Genomic DNA, 20,986 nt, shown 5'->3' on the forward strand with positions numbered 1-20,986 from the left:
CAGGAAAAACCAACAGTCATAGTTACTGAAAGTGTTAAAGGTTGTCTCCCCCCCCCCAAATTGCACTGAAAATCTCAAATCTTTCAAGAGAGAAGTTTGCTGTTACGAAATGAAAAAGCCTTGTGGCAACGCTAATTTCTCAGAACAAAGTTGTGGAGGGATTTTTGGCAGTCCCCCCTTCCCCATTCTGGCCCTGAAAGAGTTGACGGAGGAGCCTAAAGTGAGACCATCAGCACTTTCAAAACGATGAGAAGTTTTATTCGTTGTTTTTGTTTTAAAAATGCCAGAAGTAGAAGGAACACTCGGCAGATACCAAAATTTTAAAACAAGGCCCTGTTCGTCTTCAGTTGGAAACAAGATGCGCTCAAAATCATTAAGCCCCCCCAGAAGCAAAATAATAATAATAATTAAAACTCAGCCCAAGATCCACGGATGGCTGCAGTTCTTCCAAGAGGCTGTAAAATAAGCATAAATTGCAAATACAGTTTGGAAGAAAAAAGAAGCCGCAAAGGAACTTCCTTAACACCGCAAAGAAAGGCTGAAGATTTCTTCCACGTTCTTTTTCACCCAAGTCCGCCTTGTAAAGTCCGAGCACAACGTATTTTTTTCTCCAAGTCCCCTTCAGACAATGCTGTGGTCTTCCTCACTCCTCATCGGCCACGGGGGCATGGATCTGTAAGCAGACCCATACAGAAAATCAGTGCCTTGCCTTTGTGCCCAAATGCATACAGGTAGTCCTCAACTTACGACCATGTGATGGTTGCATCACTGGGAAAAAAGTGACGGTCCTCACACTTACGACTGACACAGCATCCCCTTAGTCGCTTAATCAAAATTTGAGCTTTTGGCAACCAGGATGGTCCCAGCGTCACCCGATCTCCACTGGCAATTTTCAAGCGAGCAAAGGCAATAGAAAGAGTCAGGTTCGGTTAACGACCATGGCCAAAAAAGGTCATAAAATTCAAGCATTACTCTGCATCCGTTAGCAACGGAAGTTTCCAAGTCAAATTGTGCGGTTAAGTCGAGGACTACCTATACATTTTAGCACAAGAATGAATACCCATAATCCTGGCGGGTAGGACTCAAAGAAAGCTGAAAATGAAGCAGGTGCCCAGTAGACGAATGCAATTCAAACCAAGATCCAAGTTTCTAGTCCTCAGGGACACCGTTCAGCCTTTGCTCTGCTTTCTTTCCCACGCTTCTCCCCAAAACCTTTTCGTCTGTCCCGGTATTGTATTTTTAAGCACGTTGGTTTGCGTTACCCACACGTTAAAAACAGGAAAAATAATAATAATAATAATAATAACCCCATGTGGCTTAATACGGATTTGTGAAACCCGTTTTTGATCCCGCCTCAATCCCGTTTCGCATTTTTGGATCAAACTCTGAACTCGTTGAATGAACTCTTCAGCCAGCGCGGACTTCAACTCCCAGAATCCTCTGGTTAGACCGAGGAACTCTGGGAATTGTAGTCCGGGGGCGTTTTCTTCTTGATGCAGAAGTCATCAACCCAACACTCACCCCTCGAGCGATCGCTGGCCAAGCGAGAGCCATGATGATTTCATCGCTGTGATTTGGTGTCCGTTCGAGATTCCACACTGTCAGGGAATTGAAGGTCGATTTCACACCCACTTCCCGTTCCTGGATACAGGGAGGGGGGTCGGGGGGGGGGCAAAAAAGGCGATGGTGTTGGAGGGGAGCACTGGATTTATTTGCCCACCCTACCCCAGCATGGAAGGGTGAGGATAGGTGAGCTGATTGCTTCAAAAGAATCTCGCAGGCCTGAAAGTCCAAACCTCCCACTGTCTCTTTTACAGCCTGAGAAACTAGGAAAAGTCCCGTCTGAGTCTGTTGCCCTGCCTGTTATACGTCTGAGGGCTATGCTGTCTCTTCCTCTTTGCTCTGTCTCCCAAGGTCTTCCCAACTTCTTCTACATAAAAGCGAAAGGCCACTCACGCATCATCACAAAATCTCCAGAACCGTAAAGCCTACAAACTTGGAATTTGGCATGTTATGTTCCTCTTGGCTTCTAGATGCTCACTAAGAAAGGATTTTTCCGAATGACCATCAGAGCATTAGAATTTCCTATATTAATATTATTATTATTATTATTATTATTATTATTATTAACACACTCTGATGCTAAGGAGTTCTACTCCCCCTCCCCACCTGGAAAGAAATCTCTTCCAAATGCAAAACACAAGCAGAGGAGTTTCAGTTTCACAGCACCAAGCAGCTTTAGTACAGAACAGTTGAGCTAAGTCACGCCCAGGCTCCTTGCTGTCTCCTCCTTACTCCCACAGCAAATACTGTTTCAGTTTCCAAACAGTCCTCAAAACTCACACTGACAGGGCGCTAGCCAGATGAATACCAATGGATGCTGATAGGCAGAGGGAGAATCCCCCACCTATTTTCCTCCCCAAAAACTAAGCTTGACCACATAGTTTCATAACGAAGCACGGTTATCGAGCTAGATTTATTCTTCCCCCCCCCTTTTATAGTCTCATATTCTATATGCTGTCTCTTATCTGACAGGGTGTCTTTGCTCCGTCTCCCAAGGTCTTTCCCCCGTATCCTTGCACACACTCTGAACTCTTTCCCTAGATCTAGATTCTCTTCCCCCCTCCTTTACTGCCTGAGAAACTAGGGAGGGTCTCTAGTGAGCCTCTCGCCCTGCCTGTTATACAGCTGAGGGCTATGCTGTCTCTTATCTGACAGGGTCTCTTTCCTCCGTCTCCCAAGGTCTTTCCCCCCATATCCTTGCAGATGCCAGCACACACCCTGAACTCTTTCCATAGATCTAGATTTCCCCCGCCCCCCATTTACAGCCTGAGAAATTAGGGAGGGTCTCTTCTGCGCCTCTTTCTCCTCTCATTATGCAGCTGAGGGCTCAGCTGCCTCTTATCTGATGTTCCTTGACCGCTGCCCTCTGCCTTGTGTCTTCCCCACATACCATTCCAGGAACAAACCTTGGACGTTAGGCCTAAGCTGGCCTCTTCCAGCACTAACCCGACATATCCCTTGGGAAGACATCTTTCCTTCCCCTTCAGGCTTCGGCCACGGAAGGACACCGAGGCCTCTCCTGGATGAGGGCGAGAGGTAGGAGAGAAACCACAGTGATGACATTCGTACAGGCTGCGGCTGCATTCACAAGACCACCTTTTTTGAAACCCATAGCACACTAACCACGATAAAAAAAAATATAAGAACTGAATCAAAAACACCCACAATAAACTAGAAATACAGCATGCTAATTAAATTGCAAACACACACACACACACACACACATGAGAGGGATAGATAGATAGATAGATAGATAGATAGATAGATAGATAGATAGATAGCGATTAGATAGATAAGGTCGATAGATGAGATGGATGGTGAGATGGATGCATGGATGGATAGACAGATACCAATATAGACAGACAGATAATACTGAGATATAGATAAGATAGATAGATAGATAGATAGATAGATAGATAGATAGATAGATAGATAGATAGATAGATAGATAAGGTAGATAGATGAGATGGATGGATAGATAGATACCAATATAGACAGACAGATATAGATTGATAGATGAGATGGATGGTGAGATAGATACCAATATAGACAGACAGATAATACCGTGATATAGATAGATAATTTATTATGTATTATCCCACTAATAATTCACCAGCATGAAAATCAATCAAATTGGTGAATTGATCCTCGTATCACACACAAGGGTTTGAAAGCTTAAAAAGGGACCAAAAGGGCCGGATAAACTATATCACAAGACATAAATCAAGATTAATCTTCATCTATTTAGTACGTTGTATGATTGCAGCTGCTAGGTTTCACCAACCTAAGCCACTAACCTTCAATTCTGGTGGCCTTTTCTGCTGGACACCAGGTATATATACACTGTACATATTTTAAAATGGGAGTAAAATTGATTTTTTAAAGTTTATTTTGACTTGTCAATCGCTTACAAGATAACAGGTATAAGTATAAACATAGCTATGAATACATGAAATGGACACATGTAAGAAAAATAAAACAACAGGACAGGGACGGTAGGCACATTGGTGCGCTTATGCACGCCCCCCCTACAGACCTCGGAGGAAAGGGGTGAGGTCCATAGTAGTTGATGGTCAAGTCTTGGAAAACCCCTTTTTGAAAATTTGGAGGGAGGGAGGGAGGAGGTTTTGAGGCAGGGACCAGATTCTATCTCCATCTTATTAAAAAATGCAAACGGAGAAATTTGAGAGACATCCCAAATGTTTCAAGGGCAGAAGAGGTCCCAGTTCTGGAACAATAAGCCAGGATTAAATGCAAGCCTGCGCGCGAAGGAAAGCTGCTTCCCACCAACCCGGTTTTTCTCAGCCTTGGCGGCTGAACTCAACCCCCAGAATTTGCTGTGGCGGGAGCATCACGGGAGTTGAAGTCCTCCCAACTCCCAAGCGTGAGAAACGCCGCGCCAAGCGAGGCCGAAGTCCCGTCCGCGCAGCGCCACAATTCCGGCATCTCAAGGCGGATTCGCCAGGAGGGCCGAGGTCCCGGAGCTCGGGTGGGATCGCATCCTGGACGACCAGCCAGGGAAACGGGGGGAGCAGGGGGTTGCAGTTCCCCCCTGAACTGGGGTTGCAACGTCCTCCAAGCTGGAGGGCGCCCGGTTGCAGAAGCTGGTCCCGCGCAAGGGAGAAAGGAAGCGGGGGTGGGTGGGGGGTGGAGGTTGGTTCAGGTCCGCCGCTTTGCAGCTTTTTGCAACCCCGGCGGGACTTCGCTGCAGCTGCGGCTGCTGTAGCCCCGCGGGCCTACCGTCTGGCCCCTCTGGATGGCGGCGCACGGCGGGCGCAAAGTAGCGCTCCACGGCGGCGGGGCCCTGGTGCTGGACGGAGCAAGGGAGAAGATGCAGGGGGTCCCGGGGCGCCCCCGGCAGGGAAGCCAGCGCCAGCCGCGCCGCGCCCCGCTCTTCGCCCGCCATGGAGAGCCTTCCCGCGCCTGGCCGGCCCCGCCCCGGCCAGGGATCCACCCCCGGGTGGGGAGGAGAGCCTTCCTCGCCCAGGGATCTTGCTCCTGGATGGGTGGGAGAGATCCTCTCACCCAGGTCTACTCCTAGGTTAGAGAGATCCTCCCTCGCCCAGGGATCTACTCCTGGATTGGTGGGAGATCCTCTCACCCAGATCTACTCCTAGGTTGGTGGGAGATCCTCCCTCACCCAGGGATCTACTCCTAGGTTGGTGGGAGATCCTCCCTCACCCAGGGATCTACTCCTGGCTTGGTGGGAGATCCTCTCACCCAGATCTACTCCTAGGTTGGTGGGAGATCCTCCCTCACCCAGGGATCTACTCCTAGGTTGGTGGGAGATCCTCCCTCACCCAGGGATCTACTCCTGGCTTGGTGGGAGATCCTCTCAGATCTACTCCTAGGTTGGTGGGAGATCCTCCCTCACCCAGGATCTACTCCTGGATTGGTGGGAGATCCTCACACAGGGATCTACTCCTAGGTTGGTGGGAGAGATCCTCCCTCACCCAGGGATCTACTCCTGGATTGGTAGGAAATCCTCTCACCCAGATCTACTCCTATGTTGGTGGGAGACATCCTCCCTCGCCCAGGGATCTACTCCCCCCACGGAGGGAGGGATCCTTAAGATAACATAAAGGAGCTCTATAGGGCTGGGGGATTCTGGGAGTTGAAGTCCAGCTGTCTTAAAATGTCCATATTTGGGGGGGGAAACTACAACTCTAAATCAAACCGATCGCTTTCCTTGGACCTTTACTGATCTGGTTTTGCACAACGCATGAATCTGAGAGCGAAATGGGTGGCTTGTCCTTCAGCACAAAGTAGCAACTATCTTAGCCTGTTGTGCCTGTTGTTGTTCCCTCAAGACTCAACTTAGTTTGTAGATTTGAGTCGTAGGTGTCACTCCGTTCCCCGTTTCCCTCCACTTCTGTCATGGGGATCCAATCTTGGTCACTTTTAAGACTTGTGGACTTCAACTCCCAGAATTCCCCAGCCAGCACGACTTCTTCCTGCTGCTGTCAACTCCGCCCCAGCCAGGGAGCCACCCCTCCCTCGGGAAACCCTCCCTCGGAATTCTGGGAGTTGAAGTCCACAGGTCTTCAAAGCAGCCAAGGTTCGGCCCGTCTGGACTCCGTCCAATCGAAATGCAACACTGGGCCTCACCAAATCCCTTCCTCCTCCTCTGTCCAATTCACCACACTGAGGTTGCCAAAGGTCATTTTTTTATTGGGAACATTTCTGAGACATTTTCGAATTCCACCCAAAAGCAGGTGAGAGCGACTAATCTTGTTCCATCAGCCCTCCCTTCCCTCACAGGAGGCCTTGCGCTGTCAGCTGGCCTTCCCCAGACTCTGCAAATAGTGATTAAGAGAGGGCAGGAGCTTCCAGTTGTCGGTGCGGATGCTCACCCGGGCCGCATCGTCCACACTCCGCACCTGGAGCAGGATGTGATCCCGCGGAGGTAAAGTCAGGGCGATCTTATACTCGTCGCCTTCCTCAGCCAGGATATACCTGCCAAAGGTGTCGCGCACTAAGCCTTCTAAGGATCGGGGCGACAGGGGCCAAACCGTGAGGCTCTCGGCGTGCGCCTCTTTGGCGTCGGGGTGCAGGCGCCGCCAGAGCGCATCGAAAAGTTGGCGACGTTTCTCTGAGGACCAGGAGGAGACCGGCAGGGGTAGGAAAAGATCTGGGAAGGCCACGTCCAGATCTTCAAGCTGGCTCCAACGCGTCAGTCCGTCTTGCGTCGTATAAAGGGCGGAAACGTTCAGCCGTGTCGGGTACGGGCAGTGAGGCTGCAGTGTCAGTTTCACCGTCGGGGACGGGCGATGGGCGGAAAAGCACGGGATGCAGAGTTCGGGCACCGGCTCGTAATGCTGGCTGGCGCAGGTGAACCGAAGCACCATGCAGAGGAGGAGTTCGTAAGGAGGTGTGCCAGGCCCCACAGGGACCAGCCGGTATGCCAAACTGAGCCGCGAGGGAGAGCGGTCCGCCAGCAACCACTGGCAGTACCTGTCTACCTCCTGCTCGGCGGGAGGAACCGCCGGGGCATCCTCGGTAATCTCGACACGCTGTAGCTTCAAAGGGGCCAGATCCACCGGGTGGACAGTCAACGCGGCGACGAAGCTCTCGCTGTCTGCAACGATGGACGAGGAGAGCGACCGAGTCTTGATGGGACCTTCGGGGACCAGGACGGACCTTAATTTTTCACCCGAAAGGTTGGTGAGGAGCGTGTAATAGAAGCCAGCCCGGTCTTGGACGTCCACATCGGTGTGGCTCAGGGAGATGGCATGTAGGAGGGCCGCCAGCTGGGACAGGGCAGGCGAGGGGTGAAGCACCATCAGGTTGCGGCAAACGCTGAGAAGGATCTGGCCAGAGCGCCAATCCCCAAGTTTCCCTGAGGCGACCAGACGAGCTAAGAAGTGCATGGTGCTCGCTTGGGGAACTTCCTTCTCCTTCGCCAGCCGGGCTAAAATCTTGAGATGCCAACTTAGGTCGTCCTCTTGCAAGGGGACGCTCACGACAAATTCTTGCAGGGCCTGAGCGAGGGTCCTGGCCCAACTGGACTCCTCCAGCCTCTTCCACGCCTCATCCAACAGATTGATGATGTTCGGGGCTAAGGTGCAATTGTGACGGTAGAGATCCAGCAGGCACCGGGTCAGTTCCGCCATGGGCTGGGCCTGCGAGCTGAAATATTGGGCAAAAATGAAGGCTGCTTGGAAGAAAAGGCGCGTGGCGTCCAACCCTCCGTCTCGGGCCACCAGGCCTCCAAGGGCCAGGACATGCTCCAGGAGGTAGCCCGCTCCACGTTCGGCACTGGGCCCCTCATTCTCCACGCACACGAGGCACAGCAGATTCATCCGGGCCAAGACGGTCCCCTGATCTTGGAAGAACCCGGGGAAAAGGCCCGAGGTAGCTCGCGGCGTGAGCAGGACCGGCAGCCGCTCGTCGGTTCCTGAGACCAGTGGCCGGTTTTCGGGGAAGTGCAAAAGACAATCCAGGTGGAAAAGCTTCACGGCGTCCAGGAGAGCCGGATGCTGCGCCAGTCCCACCAGGTGTCGCAGGAGGAAGGACTCGTCCTCGGTGGTGAAGAGACTATCGGTGAAGAGCGATTTTAGCTGCAGGAGGGCGTGCTCCAGAGTCACGCTGGCTGTGCCGAAGAGGCGGGCCAGTTGGGCTTTGAAAATGGCGGGCGACTGGGTGCGCACGACGCTCACCGCCTGAGCCAGGTGGCACAAGAGGTGGCTCTGGGCCACAGAGGTTAAGAGATAGCTGCTCTCCAGAAGAGCTGAGAGCACCAGTTTTAGCTCCTTGAGGTCCGTGGCGGATGGCAAGAGGACCAGCTGGTCAAGGGCCGCCGGTGAGAGCTTGCCGACTTCCTTTGTAGCCTCCCACACCAGCTCTCCGTTGCTTGCCAGAAGGTCCCCCAGGCAACCTTGCCCATTCCGGGCCAGGAGGAAGATGGCGTTGCGCAGCGCCACGCCGTACAGCAGGGTGTACCCCTGGTGGACGCTCGAGACCTCCTGCTGTTGCAGAGACCGCAGGATTTCCAGCCGGTGCAACAGGAACCCCGAGTAGCAGCTCTCCAGCTCTCGAAGGCACTCGCACGCTGCGGCGCGGATGGGCCGCTCAACCACTCCCCCGCGGCTGTCGTTCAGGTCGGACACCAGGTGGAGCAGTACGGAGAGCAGTTCGTGGGAGGTCTGGCAGTCTTCGGCCAGGCTGTCGGTCGCCACCAGCACCGTCTCGGCGGCGAAGAGCAGGGAGCGACGGAGGCCGACGTGCTTGGGGGAGAGGCTGAGCTGCGCAAAGAGGGAGAGGAAGGAGGCTGCGGCTTCCTGACCCGTCTTGGCATCGGGGCACAGCAGGGTGGGATAGTCCAAGAATAAGGAGAGGATCGAGAGCTGCAAGACCAGAAAAAAAGAGCCGTCAGGGACGATGGGGAGGGATATCGAGGCAGCCAGACAATGGGGAACCTCAGCAGCTTCAAGAGAGATGTGGACTCCGACTCCCAGAATTCCTCAGCCCATGTGCTTTAATGTCTGGCTTTCAACTCCCAGAATTCTCCATTTAGCATGCTTTTTAAGAGGGGTGAATTCCCTACCCAGAATCCTTTAAGAGGGGTGGACTTCAACTCCCAGAATTCCCTAGCCCAGGGGTCTTCAAACTTGACAGCTTGAAGACTTGTGGACTTCCAACTCCCACAGTTCCTCCTTCTGTCATGTTAGCTCAGGAATTCTGGGAGCTGAAGTCCACCAGTCTTAAACCTGCCAAGTTGGAAGACCCTTGTGATAGATGATAGATAGGTAGATAGATAGATAGATAGATAGATAGATAGATAGATAGATAGATAGATAGATATAGATAAAAGGAAGGAAGGAGGGAAGGAAGGAAGGAAGGAAGGATGGATGGATGGATGGATAGATAGATAGATAGATAGATAGATAGATTGATTGATTGATTAGATAGATACAGTAGGTAGGTACGGAGAGAGAGAGAGATTATAGATAGGTGATAGATCAGGGGTCTTTCAAACTTGACAGCTTGAAGACTTGTGGACTTCAACTCCCAGAATTCCTCCTTCAGTCATGTTAGCTCAGGAATTCTGGGAGTCGAAGTCCACAAGCCTTAAACTTGTCAAATTTGAAGACTCTTGCCCTAACCCAGGGGTCTGCAACTTTAAACACTCAAAGAGCCATTTGGACCCGTTTCCCGCAGAAAAGAAAGCACCAGGAGCCAATAATTTAGCAAGCGGTGTGACTGGGTAGGTGTAGCCAACTCAACGTCATTCCCTCCCACCCAGTCACCTCCTGCTCTGGAATACGGAGTGACGGGGAAGGGAGAGACCAGCCAATGGTGGGATCAGCCAACAGGGAGCCACAGCAGAGGGCCAAAGGAGCCACATGTGGCTCCAGAGCCACAGTTTGCAGACCCTCACCCTAACCCATGTATTTTTAAGTGGGTGGACTTCGACTCCCAGAATTCCCCAGCCAGCATGTTTAGGAGGGGTAAATTCCTTACCCAGCATCCTTTAAGAGGGGTGGACTTTAACTCCCAGAATCCCCCAGCTCTTCTGCTGGCCAGGGCCTTCTGGGAATTAAAACCCACCCTCTTAAAAAAAAAGTCTCCACACGTCATTTTGGTCACCTAAGCGCAGGGCCTTTGCTTACCTTGACGGCTTCCGCCAGCTTTTCGCTCCTCAGTTCATTCCACAGGTCGGCCGCCAAGGTGTCCGCGGCCCCGTGGGATAAGAGGAAGGCCGTGGGGGACCCCCGGAAAGCATCCACGGTAGCAGTCCAGCTCTCTCCGCCTCTGGAGCCCATGGCCAAGACTGGGAGACACACACATCAGAGATTGTTATGGGAAGGAAGGAAGCAAGCAGGTGTCTGCTAAAAGTACGGGCAGTCCTTGACTTGCAACAGTTGGTTTAGTGACCGTTCAAAGTTAGGACATTGAAAAAAGTGACTCCTGTTTTTCAGTTACAACCTTTACAACACCTCTCTGACCAGGTTTTCATACTTAGGACTATTGCTGGATCCCTGGGGTGCTGTGATCCCCCTTTGCGACCTCCCAAGAAGTAAAATCCCCGGGCAAAGCCAGGTTCACTTAATGACCGGGTTAGTCACACCCACTACCGGGAGGGAGGGGGGATTCGCTTAACAACAGTTGCCCAAAAGGCCGTCAAAGGGGGCGAAACTCAACCCATGTCTCACTTAACACTCAAATGTTGGGCTCCGTCGTGGTCCTAAGTCGAGGATTGCCACCTGTCCTCGGTTTTGGATCCGAATCCAGACGATTTCTAGGCCAGGACAACCCAAATGGGCCTCCTTTGAATCTCGCTTCGGATTTCTCTGCGCGGACGATCGACTCGCTCTAGTCGAATGCGCAAGGGGGGTCATCGCGGGAGATCCGCGCATGCGCCCGGAGAGGTTCAGCAGCTGGAACACCCCCCCCGCCCCCCGGTGGCGCCCGCGGGCGCCCAGGGCTTCTCCTGCGCTCCCAAGCAAAGGCAAACCAAGTTAGGGAGCGGCTGAAAGGAGCGATAGGGGCCCAGGTGGGCCGGGGTCTCTCTCCCTCACTGCCCTGCTCCCTTCCCAAGCCCCCTGCCCCGTTCCTCGCCTCTCTGGACCCCACCCAAGCTCGGTGGGACCCGGAGCGCAATTTTGCAAATTTCCAAGCGCCCCGCCGGCCTTTGCAATGCAGCCCCCGGCCCGGGAAGACCCCCGAGGCCCGCAGACGCCCCCCGGGCCTTCGGGGCACCAAGGCCAGGCTGCTTTCCTCGCCCACCGCTCCCCAAAAGCCACGCAGCGTCCCGACCTGGGCTCCTCCGCCGCCGCCGCTGGCTTGCAGACCTCCGCCGCTCGCTTCCGTGTTCCTCCGGCGGCGATTCCGCGGCGGCGCGCTAGAGGGCGTGCGAGGAACGGAGACCCGCGCCAAGTCGGATTCACCAGGCGGGGGAATTAATTCGGATTTAAAAATAGAATAAAATAAAAAGAATGTAGTGGTTTCGCACGGCCTGCATTGCTCCTTGGCTTGCAGGGGCATCGTTTGTGGCACCAAAGCAGCCCCAGTGTATGAATTTAGGTGATTCCCCGACTTATGACCACAATTGAGCCTGTTATTAAGTGGGACATTTATTGAATTTTGCTCCATTTTACCAACCTTCTTGCCACAGCTAACTGAATCGCTGCCTTCCACAAACGAGTAACCAGGTTGTTAAGTGAATCTGGCTTTCCCCTTTGACTTGGCTGATTAGGTCACCAAAGCGGATTGCGTGCCTCGGCGATCGTCATAAATATGTACCAGTGGCCACGCATCTGAATTTTTTAAAAAATGTATTTTATTGTTTATAACTATAAATAATGCAACTGTTATAACTATAAATAATGCAACTATAAACACAATGCAACTGTTCTGGCATTAATCTGCCATACATACAAAAATATTACTAAACCATTAACATTCATATTATTAGTACAATATTCATAATCTAGGTCTATTTATTGTCACTATTTTTGTTCCGACCTTCCCCTCTCTTCTGCAACCATTGATAAAGTAGTATCCTACTATTCCAATTCCCCCTTATTTTTCAGTTCTAAAGTTAGCCTATCAAGTTTTGCACAAGCCAATATTTCCCTTATTATCTCTCTTTCTGGTGGTGGATTTTGATTCTTCCAGACCAATATTGTACACACAACATTCTCGCCGCTGTCAGCACGTGTATTATTCAATAATGCTATATACCTTTGCTGTGACTTTCTGTCATTATTCCTAAAAGGAATAGTTCTGGCTTAAATTGAATATATTCGCCATGCGTCTGAATTTTGATCGTGTGGCCGCAGGGATGCTGCATAACGGTCGTTAAGGGTGAAAAACCGGTCCTAAATCCCTTTTTTCCCCCAGTGCCATTGTAAACTTTGAACGGTCACTAAATAAACTGTTGTAAGTTGAGGACTACCTGTATTTCAGGTGGAGTTGTATAAATATTAATCAGCTCCTTTACAACCTTAACTTCAGGGGAAAAAAGTTTTCCTAGCTCATTAAGAGGATAATGTATGTATGAAGCTTTTTTTTTTTGAGAGTCATCTCTATGCTGCCTAAAACCGTAATAATCACTTTATTCATTCACTTCCCAGTTTGTGTCTTGCAAGAATAATTTTAGAGCGCCACACCTCTATTTATTTCTTGCTGGCATATTTTGCCATATTTTATTCTGTTTCAGGCTTTGCCCAATTACGTCTCAGATGGAACCTAACTGCTTCGGCAACAGGGAAACCACACATTGCTCTCTAAGGAATGGAATGGAATATACCGTAGAATAGAAGACAAGAGAAGAGTTGAGTTGGAAGGGACCTTGGAGGTCATCTAGTCCAACCCCTCCCCCACCCAAGCAGACCTTACACCATTCCTGACAAATGGGCAGCCCAGTCTCTTCTTGAAAGCCTCCAGGGATGAAGCTCCCACAACTTCTGAAGGCAACTTGGATTGATTGCTCTCACAGTCAGAAAATGTCTCCTTATTTCAAGGTTGAATCTCTCCTTGTTCAGTTTCCACCCATTATTCCTTGTCTGGCCTTTGGGGGGGCTTTGGAGAATAGCTTGACCCCTTCCTCCTCTTTGGAGCAGCCCCTCAAATATTGGAAGACTGCTATCCTGTCTCGCCTGTTCCTTCTCTTCCCTAGACTAGCCATGTTCCTCATCATATTTTTTCATAAGAGGAAAAGAAACAGTCTAGACCACGGTCAGATCAAAGATCTTTCAGCCCTGATTTGAATTTCTAACTTGGAAATCCTTGTCGGGCAAGCCCAGATGATCCACCCAGGCCAAGAGCTAGATTTGTTTCGACCTTGTCTCAAAGCCCTCTCTGAGATCCTTTAGACTAAACCATTGCCTGTTTAACTGTGGTCTGTTGAGTAAACCCACAGTTGACTGGGTTGCCCTGATGTCCTGGAGCTGGATAGCAACCCTCAACTGACAATCGTTCATGTAGGGACTGTTAGAAGTTGTAACGGCACTGGGGGAAAAAGTGACTTATAACCAGTCACTGGCTATAAAGTCAACTGGAGAAGTCAGATTCATTTAATGTTTAATTCTTTTTGTTAAGTGTTTTAAATGTGGTTTTATATTCTGTAAACTGCCTTGAGTTGCCATGGGCGAATAGGCGGCAATATCAATTCAATGAATGAATGAATGAATGAATGAATGATTCGTTTAACAACCGTGGCCGAAAAAGCCCCCAAACCAGATCGTTAAAATCAGGCCTGACTTTAAACTGTTCAAAATATCTCTTTGCGGCCCTGCTGTCGGGAGAGGAAAGATTCACCTGAGGCACCCTCAAACATGTGCAGAGTGCAAAACACGGCCTGACAGGAGTCAGGACCGGCCCCTTTGGAAGGACGGCTTGTCTGCCTGGGTTTTTTTTTGGGGGGGGGGAGTAGCACGTGAAACGGTTTTGTGAACTGTTAGCAGGCCGTACGCAACGAAACTGCTACAAGCCACGGCTTGTTCTCTCGTCACCTGCACCCGGGGCCCAGGAGGCATTGCAAGCCGACTTCTCCTTCAGCCGTTGTGCTGGTTTTAATCGGCAGCCCCAGCCTGTCTGCCTGGCATAAATCTTGCAGCGAACGGGACTTTTGTTCCGTACAAAACGGGTTTCCCCAAAAATCTGGATGCAAACCGAGGTTCAGTGGCACAGAGGTCCCCCATTTCAGCATTGGAAATAGTCCTCAACTTACAGCTGTCTGTTTAGTGACGGTTCCGAGTTACCGCGGCACTGGGAAAAAAACGTGATTTACAACTGCTCCTCCCGCTTACAACCGACAGTCCCGTGATCGGAATTCAGGCCCTGGGCAACCCACATCTATTTATTGATGGTTGCAGGAATACCTGAGTGGCATTGGTGACTTTCGTGGGTAAGAGAAGTCGTTTGGGGGGGGATCTAGATTCATTTAAGGACCGTGTGATTCACTTAACAACTGCAAGGTTTTTTTTAACTGTGGCTACAAAGTTGTAAAATCCGGCATGCCTCCTTTAATGGACACAAATTGCCGTCTTAATTGCGGTCGTACGTCGAGGACTGCCTGTACTAATGTCCCGTCCACTCAAGCCGGGTGAACTGGCCATCTTTCCACTGGGATAGTTAATTAGGCTTCATTGTGGTCTGTGTCAGGGGTCACCAAGCTTTTGGATCTCAGGGACCACTAAACTCATCATATAAAATCCTGCGGACCACTAATATGAATTTTGACTGATGGTGGCTTGCTGACATTTTCCCAGGGTCTCTGCAAAGACCCTGGGAAAATCCCAAAAGAAGTCTGCAGGAAAATTCCCCACCCCGTTTTCCTACTGATCGATCGTTCTTTATTTGGGATTGCAGGATACCGTCTCCAGATCCGTTCTCGGGGGGAAGAGAGAGAGAGAGAGAGAGACTTTTGGCTTCATGCAAGGAAAACAGCAGAAGCAGCAGAAGTCTTTTCTTTCTCTTTCTTTCTTTCTCTCCCCCAAATTCCGCCAGGAATGAGTCCTTGCCGGCGCAGCCTCTTGGGGCAGGAAGCCTTGCAGGGTCCCAAAGACTCATTTCTGGCAGAATTTGGGGGAGAGAAAGAAAGACTTCTGCTGCTTTCCTTGCCTGCAGAAGAAATCAGAAGAAGAAAGAAGTGGAAAGAAGCTGCCTGGTGGCCAGGCCAGGCACATGGGGTGAGTGGGGCAAGTTCCCCCCCTCCGCCCTTTCCCCCTCCCCTCACTACCTCGTGTTGTTCGCAATGCAAGCGACACAAGCCTTGTGTTCCCCGCACAGCATGGATTAATTGCTTTGGGGGTGACATTTTTCTACAGACCACCAAAATTGTCTCACGGACCACCAGTGGTCCCTGGCCCACCGGTTGGCGACCACGGGTCTGTGTGGAATAAGCTACCCTGAGTGAGATGCCTCGAAATGGGAAGCTACGGACCGTTTTTGATTATCCACTGGATTTACCGGCTGTGTGTCAGCCAACCAGTCAGTGACAACACAATCACACGATGTTGTGATCTGGCTTTGTTTATTAATAGGCCAACCAACTCCTAAATGACTCAAGCCAGCTAAGAGCTGAAGAAAAACAACAGACAAAAGAATACAATCCACCGGAAGACCAACATTTTCAAACAAACCCCAGCAAAGCAAACAAACACTACACTTCCTTGCACCACGCACTTCAGCGGAGCGAGTTGCATCAAGCTAGCCAGGGTTAGTTTGTGGAGCCAATTATGGTTAGGTAAGCCACGGGGGAAGGAAGATTCTTTGTGTCCTGGGATTTGATGGCTGGGCTTACACAACCCCAAAAGGGAGTAAGCAATAGCAGTTAGTTCGCCCAATGTTTTTCAACCTCAGCAACCTTAAGGTGCGTGGATTTCAACTCCCAGAATTCCCCAGCCAACAGGTTTTTAAGGTAGATGGACTTTTGAAATTCTCAGGATTTCTCATCCCGCGTGCTTTAACGACTGGACTACAACTCTCATAGTTCCCTGCCATAATGCTTTAAAAAGGGTTGAACTTCAACTCCCAGAATTCCCCAATCAGCATGGTTATAAAATGGGTGGACTTCAACTCCCAGAATTCCCCAGCCAGCGTGCTTGAAGATGTCTGGTCTTCAACTCTCGCTTAACTTGATTTCAATTTATTTCCTAAAATAAATAGAAAGCAAGCTGGCCAGAGTATTCTGGGAGTCGGAGTTCATCCACCTTAAATCAAGCTGCCTGGGGAATTCTGGGAGTTGAAGTCCACCCACCTTAAATCAAGCTGCCTGTGGAATTCTGGGAGTTGAAGTCCACCCATTTTAAATCAAGCTGCCTGGGGAATTCTGGGAGTTGAAGTCCACCCATTTTAAATCAAGCTGCCTGGGGAATTCTGGGAGTTGAAGTCCACCCATCTTAAATCAAGCTGCCTGGGGAATTCTGGGAGCTGAAGTCCACCCATTTTAAATCAAGCTGCCTGGGAATTCTGGGAGTTGAAGTCCACCCATCTTAAATCAAGCTGCCCGGGAATTCTGGGAGTTGAAGTCCACCCATTTTAAACCAAGCTGCCTGGGGAATTCTGGGAGTTGAAGTCCACCCATCTTAAATCAAGCTGCCTGGGGAATTCTGGGAGCTGAAGTCCACCCATTTTAAATCAAGCTGCCTGGGGAATTCTGGGAGTTGAAGTCCACCCACCTTAACTCAAGCTGCCCGGGGAATTCTGGGAGTTGAAGTCCACCCATTTTAAACCAAGCTGCCTGGGGAATTCTGGGAGTTGAAGTCCACCCATTTTAAATCAAGCTGCCGGGGAATTCTGGGAGCTGAAGTCCACCCATTTTAAATCAAGCTGCCCGGGAATTCTGGGAGTTGAAGTCCACCCATTTTAAATCAAGCTGCCCGGGAATTCTGGGAGTTGAAGTCCACCCATTTTAAATCAAGCTGCCTGGGGAATTCTGGGAGTTGAAGTCCACCCATCTTAAATCAAGCTGCCTGGGGAATTCTGGGAGTTGAAGTCCACCCATCTTAGATCAAGCTGCCCGGGGAATTCTGGGAGCTGAAGTCCACCCATTTTAAATCAAGCTGCCTTTGGAATTCTGGGAGTTGAAGTCCAGCCATCTTAAAGTTGCCAAGGTTGACAAAACACCGTTAGCCCGATGGCTCCTTGTTGTTTTTTCTTCTAAAAATCCTGGCTGTGTTTAATTGGTGACCCACCAATGCAGCTGTTGCAAAAGTTGACGAAGTTGCCCGGGGGCTGAATGGAGCTGGTGGCTGCACCCCGTTTGACCCACCTCCGTTTCGGCTTCTCCATCGCCCGCTGGTATGGGACCCGCCTTGCAACCCGTCCCGAGACCAGTTTTCCAAGCCCGGTCCCCACCCATCCTGCCTCCAAGATTCGGCTCCCGGCGAGGGCAGGGACTTCCAGCCTGACTCAACACCTCTGTCCATCAAAACAAATTTGTCTTGGAAACAGCCTCGAGGAGGAAAATGGCGGGAGCGGGTGGCTGGGGGAGAGAAATTGCCGCTTTTGGTGGGGTGTCCCCATCTGCGGGATGGGGGCCAAGGTCATTTTTATTTATTTTCAGGTAGTCCTCGACTTATGGCCGCAAATTGAGCAGGGCTTCCTTTCCATTGCTCTGTGAGGCAGGGAAGCGAGCTTTTGCTTCATTCTAACGACCTTTTCCTGCCACGGTGATTAAGGGAATAACTGTTGTTAAGCGAACCGGGCTTCTCCGTCGACTTTTAAGAAGGTCGCAAAAGGGGATCGAATGACCCCGGGACGCTGTGACCGTTGTAAATATGGATCAGTTGTCAAACGTCCCAATTTTGATCCCGTGACTGTAGGGATGCTGCAACGGTCGTGACTCGTAACCGTCATAAAGCTTCACTAAATGAACGGTTATAAGTCAAGGACTATCTGTATTTGTATCCCACTTTTAATTATATTTATAAGCAACAACAACCCTGTGAGGAGGACTGGCCTAAGAGAGAGAGAGAGGGATTGGCCCAAAGACACCCAGCTGGCTTTCTTGCCTAAGGCGGGACTAGAACTCACCGTCACCTGATGATTGGCCCAAACTCACTCATTCAGCTTTCCTAACTGAACTCTAGAACTCACCGTCACCTGGTGATTGGCCCAAAGACACCCAGCTGGCTTTCGTGCCTAAGGTGGGACTAGAACTCACCGTCACCTGATGATTGGCCCAAACTCACTCATTCGGCTTTCCTAGCTAAGGCAGGACTAGAACTCACAGTCCCCTGGTTTTCAGTCTGGCGCCTTCACCCCTGGATCAAACATTGCAAGAAATGCAGCCATGTGATTGGTGGCAGGTGGCCATCTGAACTTCAAAAACAGGTCATAAGTACCTTTTGAGGGTGTCCGTGGCAACTTCGATCTGGTTGTAAGTCGAGGACTACCTGAAAAATATTGGTGGAAGAAACCACTCCATTGCCCTGCCCAGATTTTGAGCCTGACAATGTGGGGAGATCTTTTTTTTGTGGCCAAACCTATGCAACTAACCCCGATTCGTGGTTTTCCTGAATCTGTCTTCTTCTTCCTTGGGGAGGTTTAATGGAACCAGGTTAGGTTTCCATATCCTACTGAGCCACAGATGAGCTGATCACCGTTGTTACCTTAGGGGTTATGCAAAAACTAGACTCTGGGTTTGTATTACGCACTTGCTCGGGGTTTACTAACTTTGCAAATGCAACAGCCCGTGTTTGCACCATCATAATCCCACGGATTTGGGTTTATAGGTTAACAGAGTTGGAAGGGACCTTGTAGGTCATCTAGTCCAACCCACCCCCCTCTGCCCAAGCAGGAGACCCTACACCATTTTTTGACAGATGGCAGTCCAGTCTCTTCTTGAAAGCTTCAAGAAGACCAGAAGAATGAAGCTAAAATGATTCTTGTTCGCTGTCGGGGGTGTATTTTATTTTGTTTGGGCCCGACCGTTCATGGGAAAGGGTGCCTCTGAGGAGGTGCAGAGTGCTTTCTCTTTCTGCCATGAAAGCACCGCTGACGTGCAAACCTCGAGGATTAGCCAATGGTCCAAATAAGGTGGTTGGGTGTAGCAGTCAAAAGGATAACATCGCGTATATCTTAATTAAGGCCAAACCTATTAATTGTGTTTGTGAAAGGCCGATTTGGGAAAACAGGGATCGGTGCGACACGCTCCACAAATGCCTTACACACAACGAGGGGCTCGTTTGTCATCGATAAACCAAAATCAGAGAGGGCGGCCTTGGTCCAGATCCCCACTCCCCTTTGGAAACAACGCAACGGCTGGTTTGCAGCCTCAAGTTTCTAGTCCATAAGGCGAAAAGAATGCAGGTAGTCCTTGGTTTACGACCGCGGGGGAGCCCCAAATTTCCATTGTTAAGTGAGGCATTGGGGAAGTGAGTTTTGCCCTATTTTACGACCTTCCTTGCCATAAGCGGTTCAGTGAATCCCTACAGTTGTTCAGTTAATCACACAGTTGTTAAGTGAAGCTGGCTTCCCCCATGGACTTGTCAGAAGGTCGTAAAGACCCCCCCGGGACACGGCGACCGTCATAAATATGAGTCAGCTGGGCCAGCGCCTGAATTTCGATCCCATGACTGTGGGGAATGCCGACATGGCCCTGAGTGTGGAAAAAAACGGGCCTCATTCGCCTTTTTTTTCAGTGCCGCCGTAACCTCGAATGGTCACTAAACGAACCGTTGTAAGCCAAGGACTACCTCTAGCTGGCCAGAGCAAACTTTTTTTCCTCCTTCCATGACGCCCCCCCCCCACACCCATGGACCGCATGAGCTGGGGATGATGGAAGCTGTGGTCCAACGCCTCTAGAAAGGCAGGCCTGGTGAGATAATCTCCTGCTTGGATGAGGGAGGTGTGTTGGACTAGATGATCTACAAAGTTCTTTCCAACTCTTAATCTGTAAGTAAGTAAGTCTGAAAATCTGCTTGGATGCGGGGTTGGACTAGATGACCTACAAAGTCCCTTCCAAGTCTTAATCTGTAAGTAAAAGTAAGTAAATCTGAAAACCTCCTGCTTTGGGTGCAGGGGTTGGACTAGATGACCTACAAGGTCTCTTCCACCTCTTAATCTGTAAGTAAATCTGAAAATCTCCTGCTTGGATGTGGGGTTGGACTAGATGACCTACAAGGTCCCTTCCAAGTCTTAATCTGTAAGTAAAAGTAAGTAAATCTGAAAACCTCCTGCTTTGGGTGCAGAGGTTGGACTAGATGACCTACAAGGTCTCTTCCAACTCTTAATCTGTAAGTAAGTCTGAAAATCTCCTGCTTGGATGTGGGGTTGGACTAGATGACCTACAAGGTCCCTTCCAAGTCTTAATCTGTAAGTAAAAGTAAGTAAATCTGAAAGCCTCCTGCTTTGGGTGCAGAGGTTGGACTAGATGACCTACAAGGTCTCTTCCAACTCTTAATCTGTAAGTAAGTCTGAAAATCTCCTGCTTGGATGTGGGGTTGGACTAGATGACCTACAAGGTCCCTTCCAAGTCTTAATCTGTAAGTAAAAGTAAGTAAATCTGAAAACCTCCTGCTTTGGGTGCAGAGGTTGGACTAGATGACCTACAAGGTCTCTTCCAACTCTTAATCTGTAAGTAAGTCTGAAAATCTCCTGCTTGGATGTGGGGTTGGACTAGATGACCTACAAGGTCCCCTCCAAGTCTTAATCTAAGTAAGTAAGTCTGAAATGGGCCACCCTGCGGCCTTCTCCTCTCCGTGCAGGATTTTGGGGTTCAGCCCAACACGGCGCGAAGGTTGCTGAGCCTTCATTTCTTTGACCTGTTGTTTTGGCTGCCCTGCCCGCTTGCCTGCCTCAGTTTCCCTCCTGCAGAGCGAGGCTAATTGCACACCTCCCGTCCCCAAGGAGGGGGCGGCAGTTTCACTAGCGAGGCCAGCCGGAGATGAAAGCACTTTGGGGAGACAAGACGCGCACCACGGCGGGGCTGTTATTAAATTCACATATCCTTCGGGACACCCGGATGCAG

General features: G+C 50.3%; 2 protein-coding genes across 4 annotated transcripts; both read right to left on the reverse strand.

The window, feature by feature from the left end:
* Positions 1-234: 234 nt before the first annotated feature.
* RNASEH2C (ribonuclease H2 subunit C) lies at positions 235-5,012 on the reverse strand. The gene is made up of 4 exons (XM_026716300.2): positions 4,804-5,012; positions 2,970-3,082; positions 1,522-1,641; positions 235-673 (listed from the first exon to the last, which is right to left on the reverse strand). The coding sequence occupies exons 1-4, from the start codon at positions 4,967-4,969 to the stop codon at positions 644-646; spliced, it is 429 nt and encodes a 142-aa protein (XP_026572085.1). The 5' UTR covers positions 4,970-5,012; the 3' UTR covers positions 235-643.
* A 1,201-nt stretch (positions 5,013-6,213) lies between these two features.
* Positions 6,214-11,387, reverse strand: AP5B1 (adaptor related protein complex 5 subunit beta 1). 3 transcript variants are annotated; one of them, XM_026716294.2, is made up of 3 exons: positions 11,323-11,387; positions 10,176-10,336; positions 6,214-8,909 (listed from the first exon to the last, which is right to left on the reverse strand). In XM_026716294.2, the coding sequence occupies exons 2-3, from the start codon at positions 10,326-10,328 to the stop codon at positions 6,339-6,341; spliced, it is 2,724 nt and encodes a 907-aa protein (XP_026572079.2). In that variant the 5' UTR covers positions 10,329-10,336; positions 11,323-11,387; the 3' UTR covers positions 6,214-6,338. The 3 variants fall into 3 exon arrangements, with proteins under 3 accessions (XP_026572079.2, XP_087770262.1, XP_087770263.1); XM_087914136.1 differs by having other exon boundaries at positions 10,719-11,351; XM_087914137.1 differs by lacking the exon at positions 11,323-11,387 and adding an exon at positions 10,770-10,844.
* Between the last annotated feature and the right edge of the window lie 9,599 nt (positions 11,388-20,986).

This window comes from Pseudonaja textilis, chromosome 16, assembly GCF_049901715.1.
Source record: "Pseudonaja textilis isolate UNSWEBS1 chromosome 16, rPseTex1.2, whole genome shotgun sequence".
NCBI classification, from domain to species: Eukaryota; Metazoa; Chordata; class Lepidosauria; order Squamata; family Elapidae; genus Pseudonaja; species Pseudonaja textilis.

Coding starts and splice junctions, on each gene's coding strand:
- RNASEH2C (XM_026716300.2), bottom strand. CDS start 4,969: ATGGCGGGCGAAGAGCGGGGCGCGGCGCGGCTGGCGCTGGCTTCCCTG. Junction 3,083..4,803: donor CCATCCAGAGGGGCCAGACG/GTAGGCCCGCGG, acceptor GCCCTCATCCAG/GAGAGGCCTCGGTGTCCTTC. Junction 1,642..2,969: donor GCTTAGGCCTAACGTCCAAG/GTTTGTTCCTGG, acceptor CCCTGTATCCAG/GAACGGGAAGTGGGTGTGAA.
- AP5B1 (XM_026716294.2), bottom strand. CDS start 10,328: ATGGGCTCCAGAGGCGGAGAGAGCTGGACTGCTACCGTGGATGCTTTC. Junction 8,910..10,175: donor AGCTGGCGGAAGCCGTCAAG/GTAAGCAAAGGC, acceptor CTGGTCTTGCAG/CTCTCGATCCTCTCCTTATT.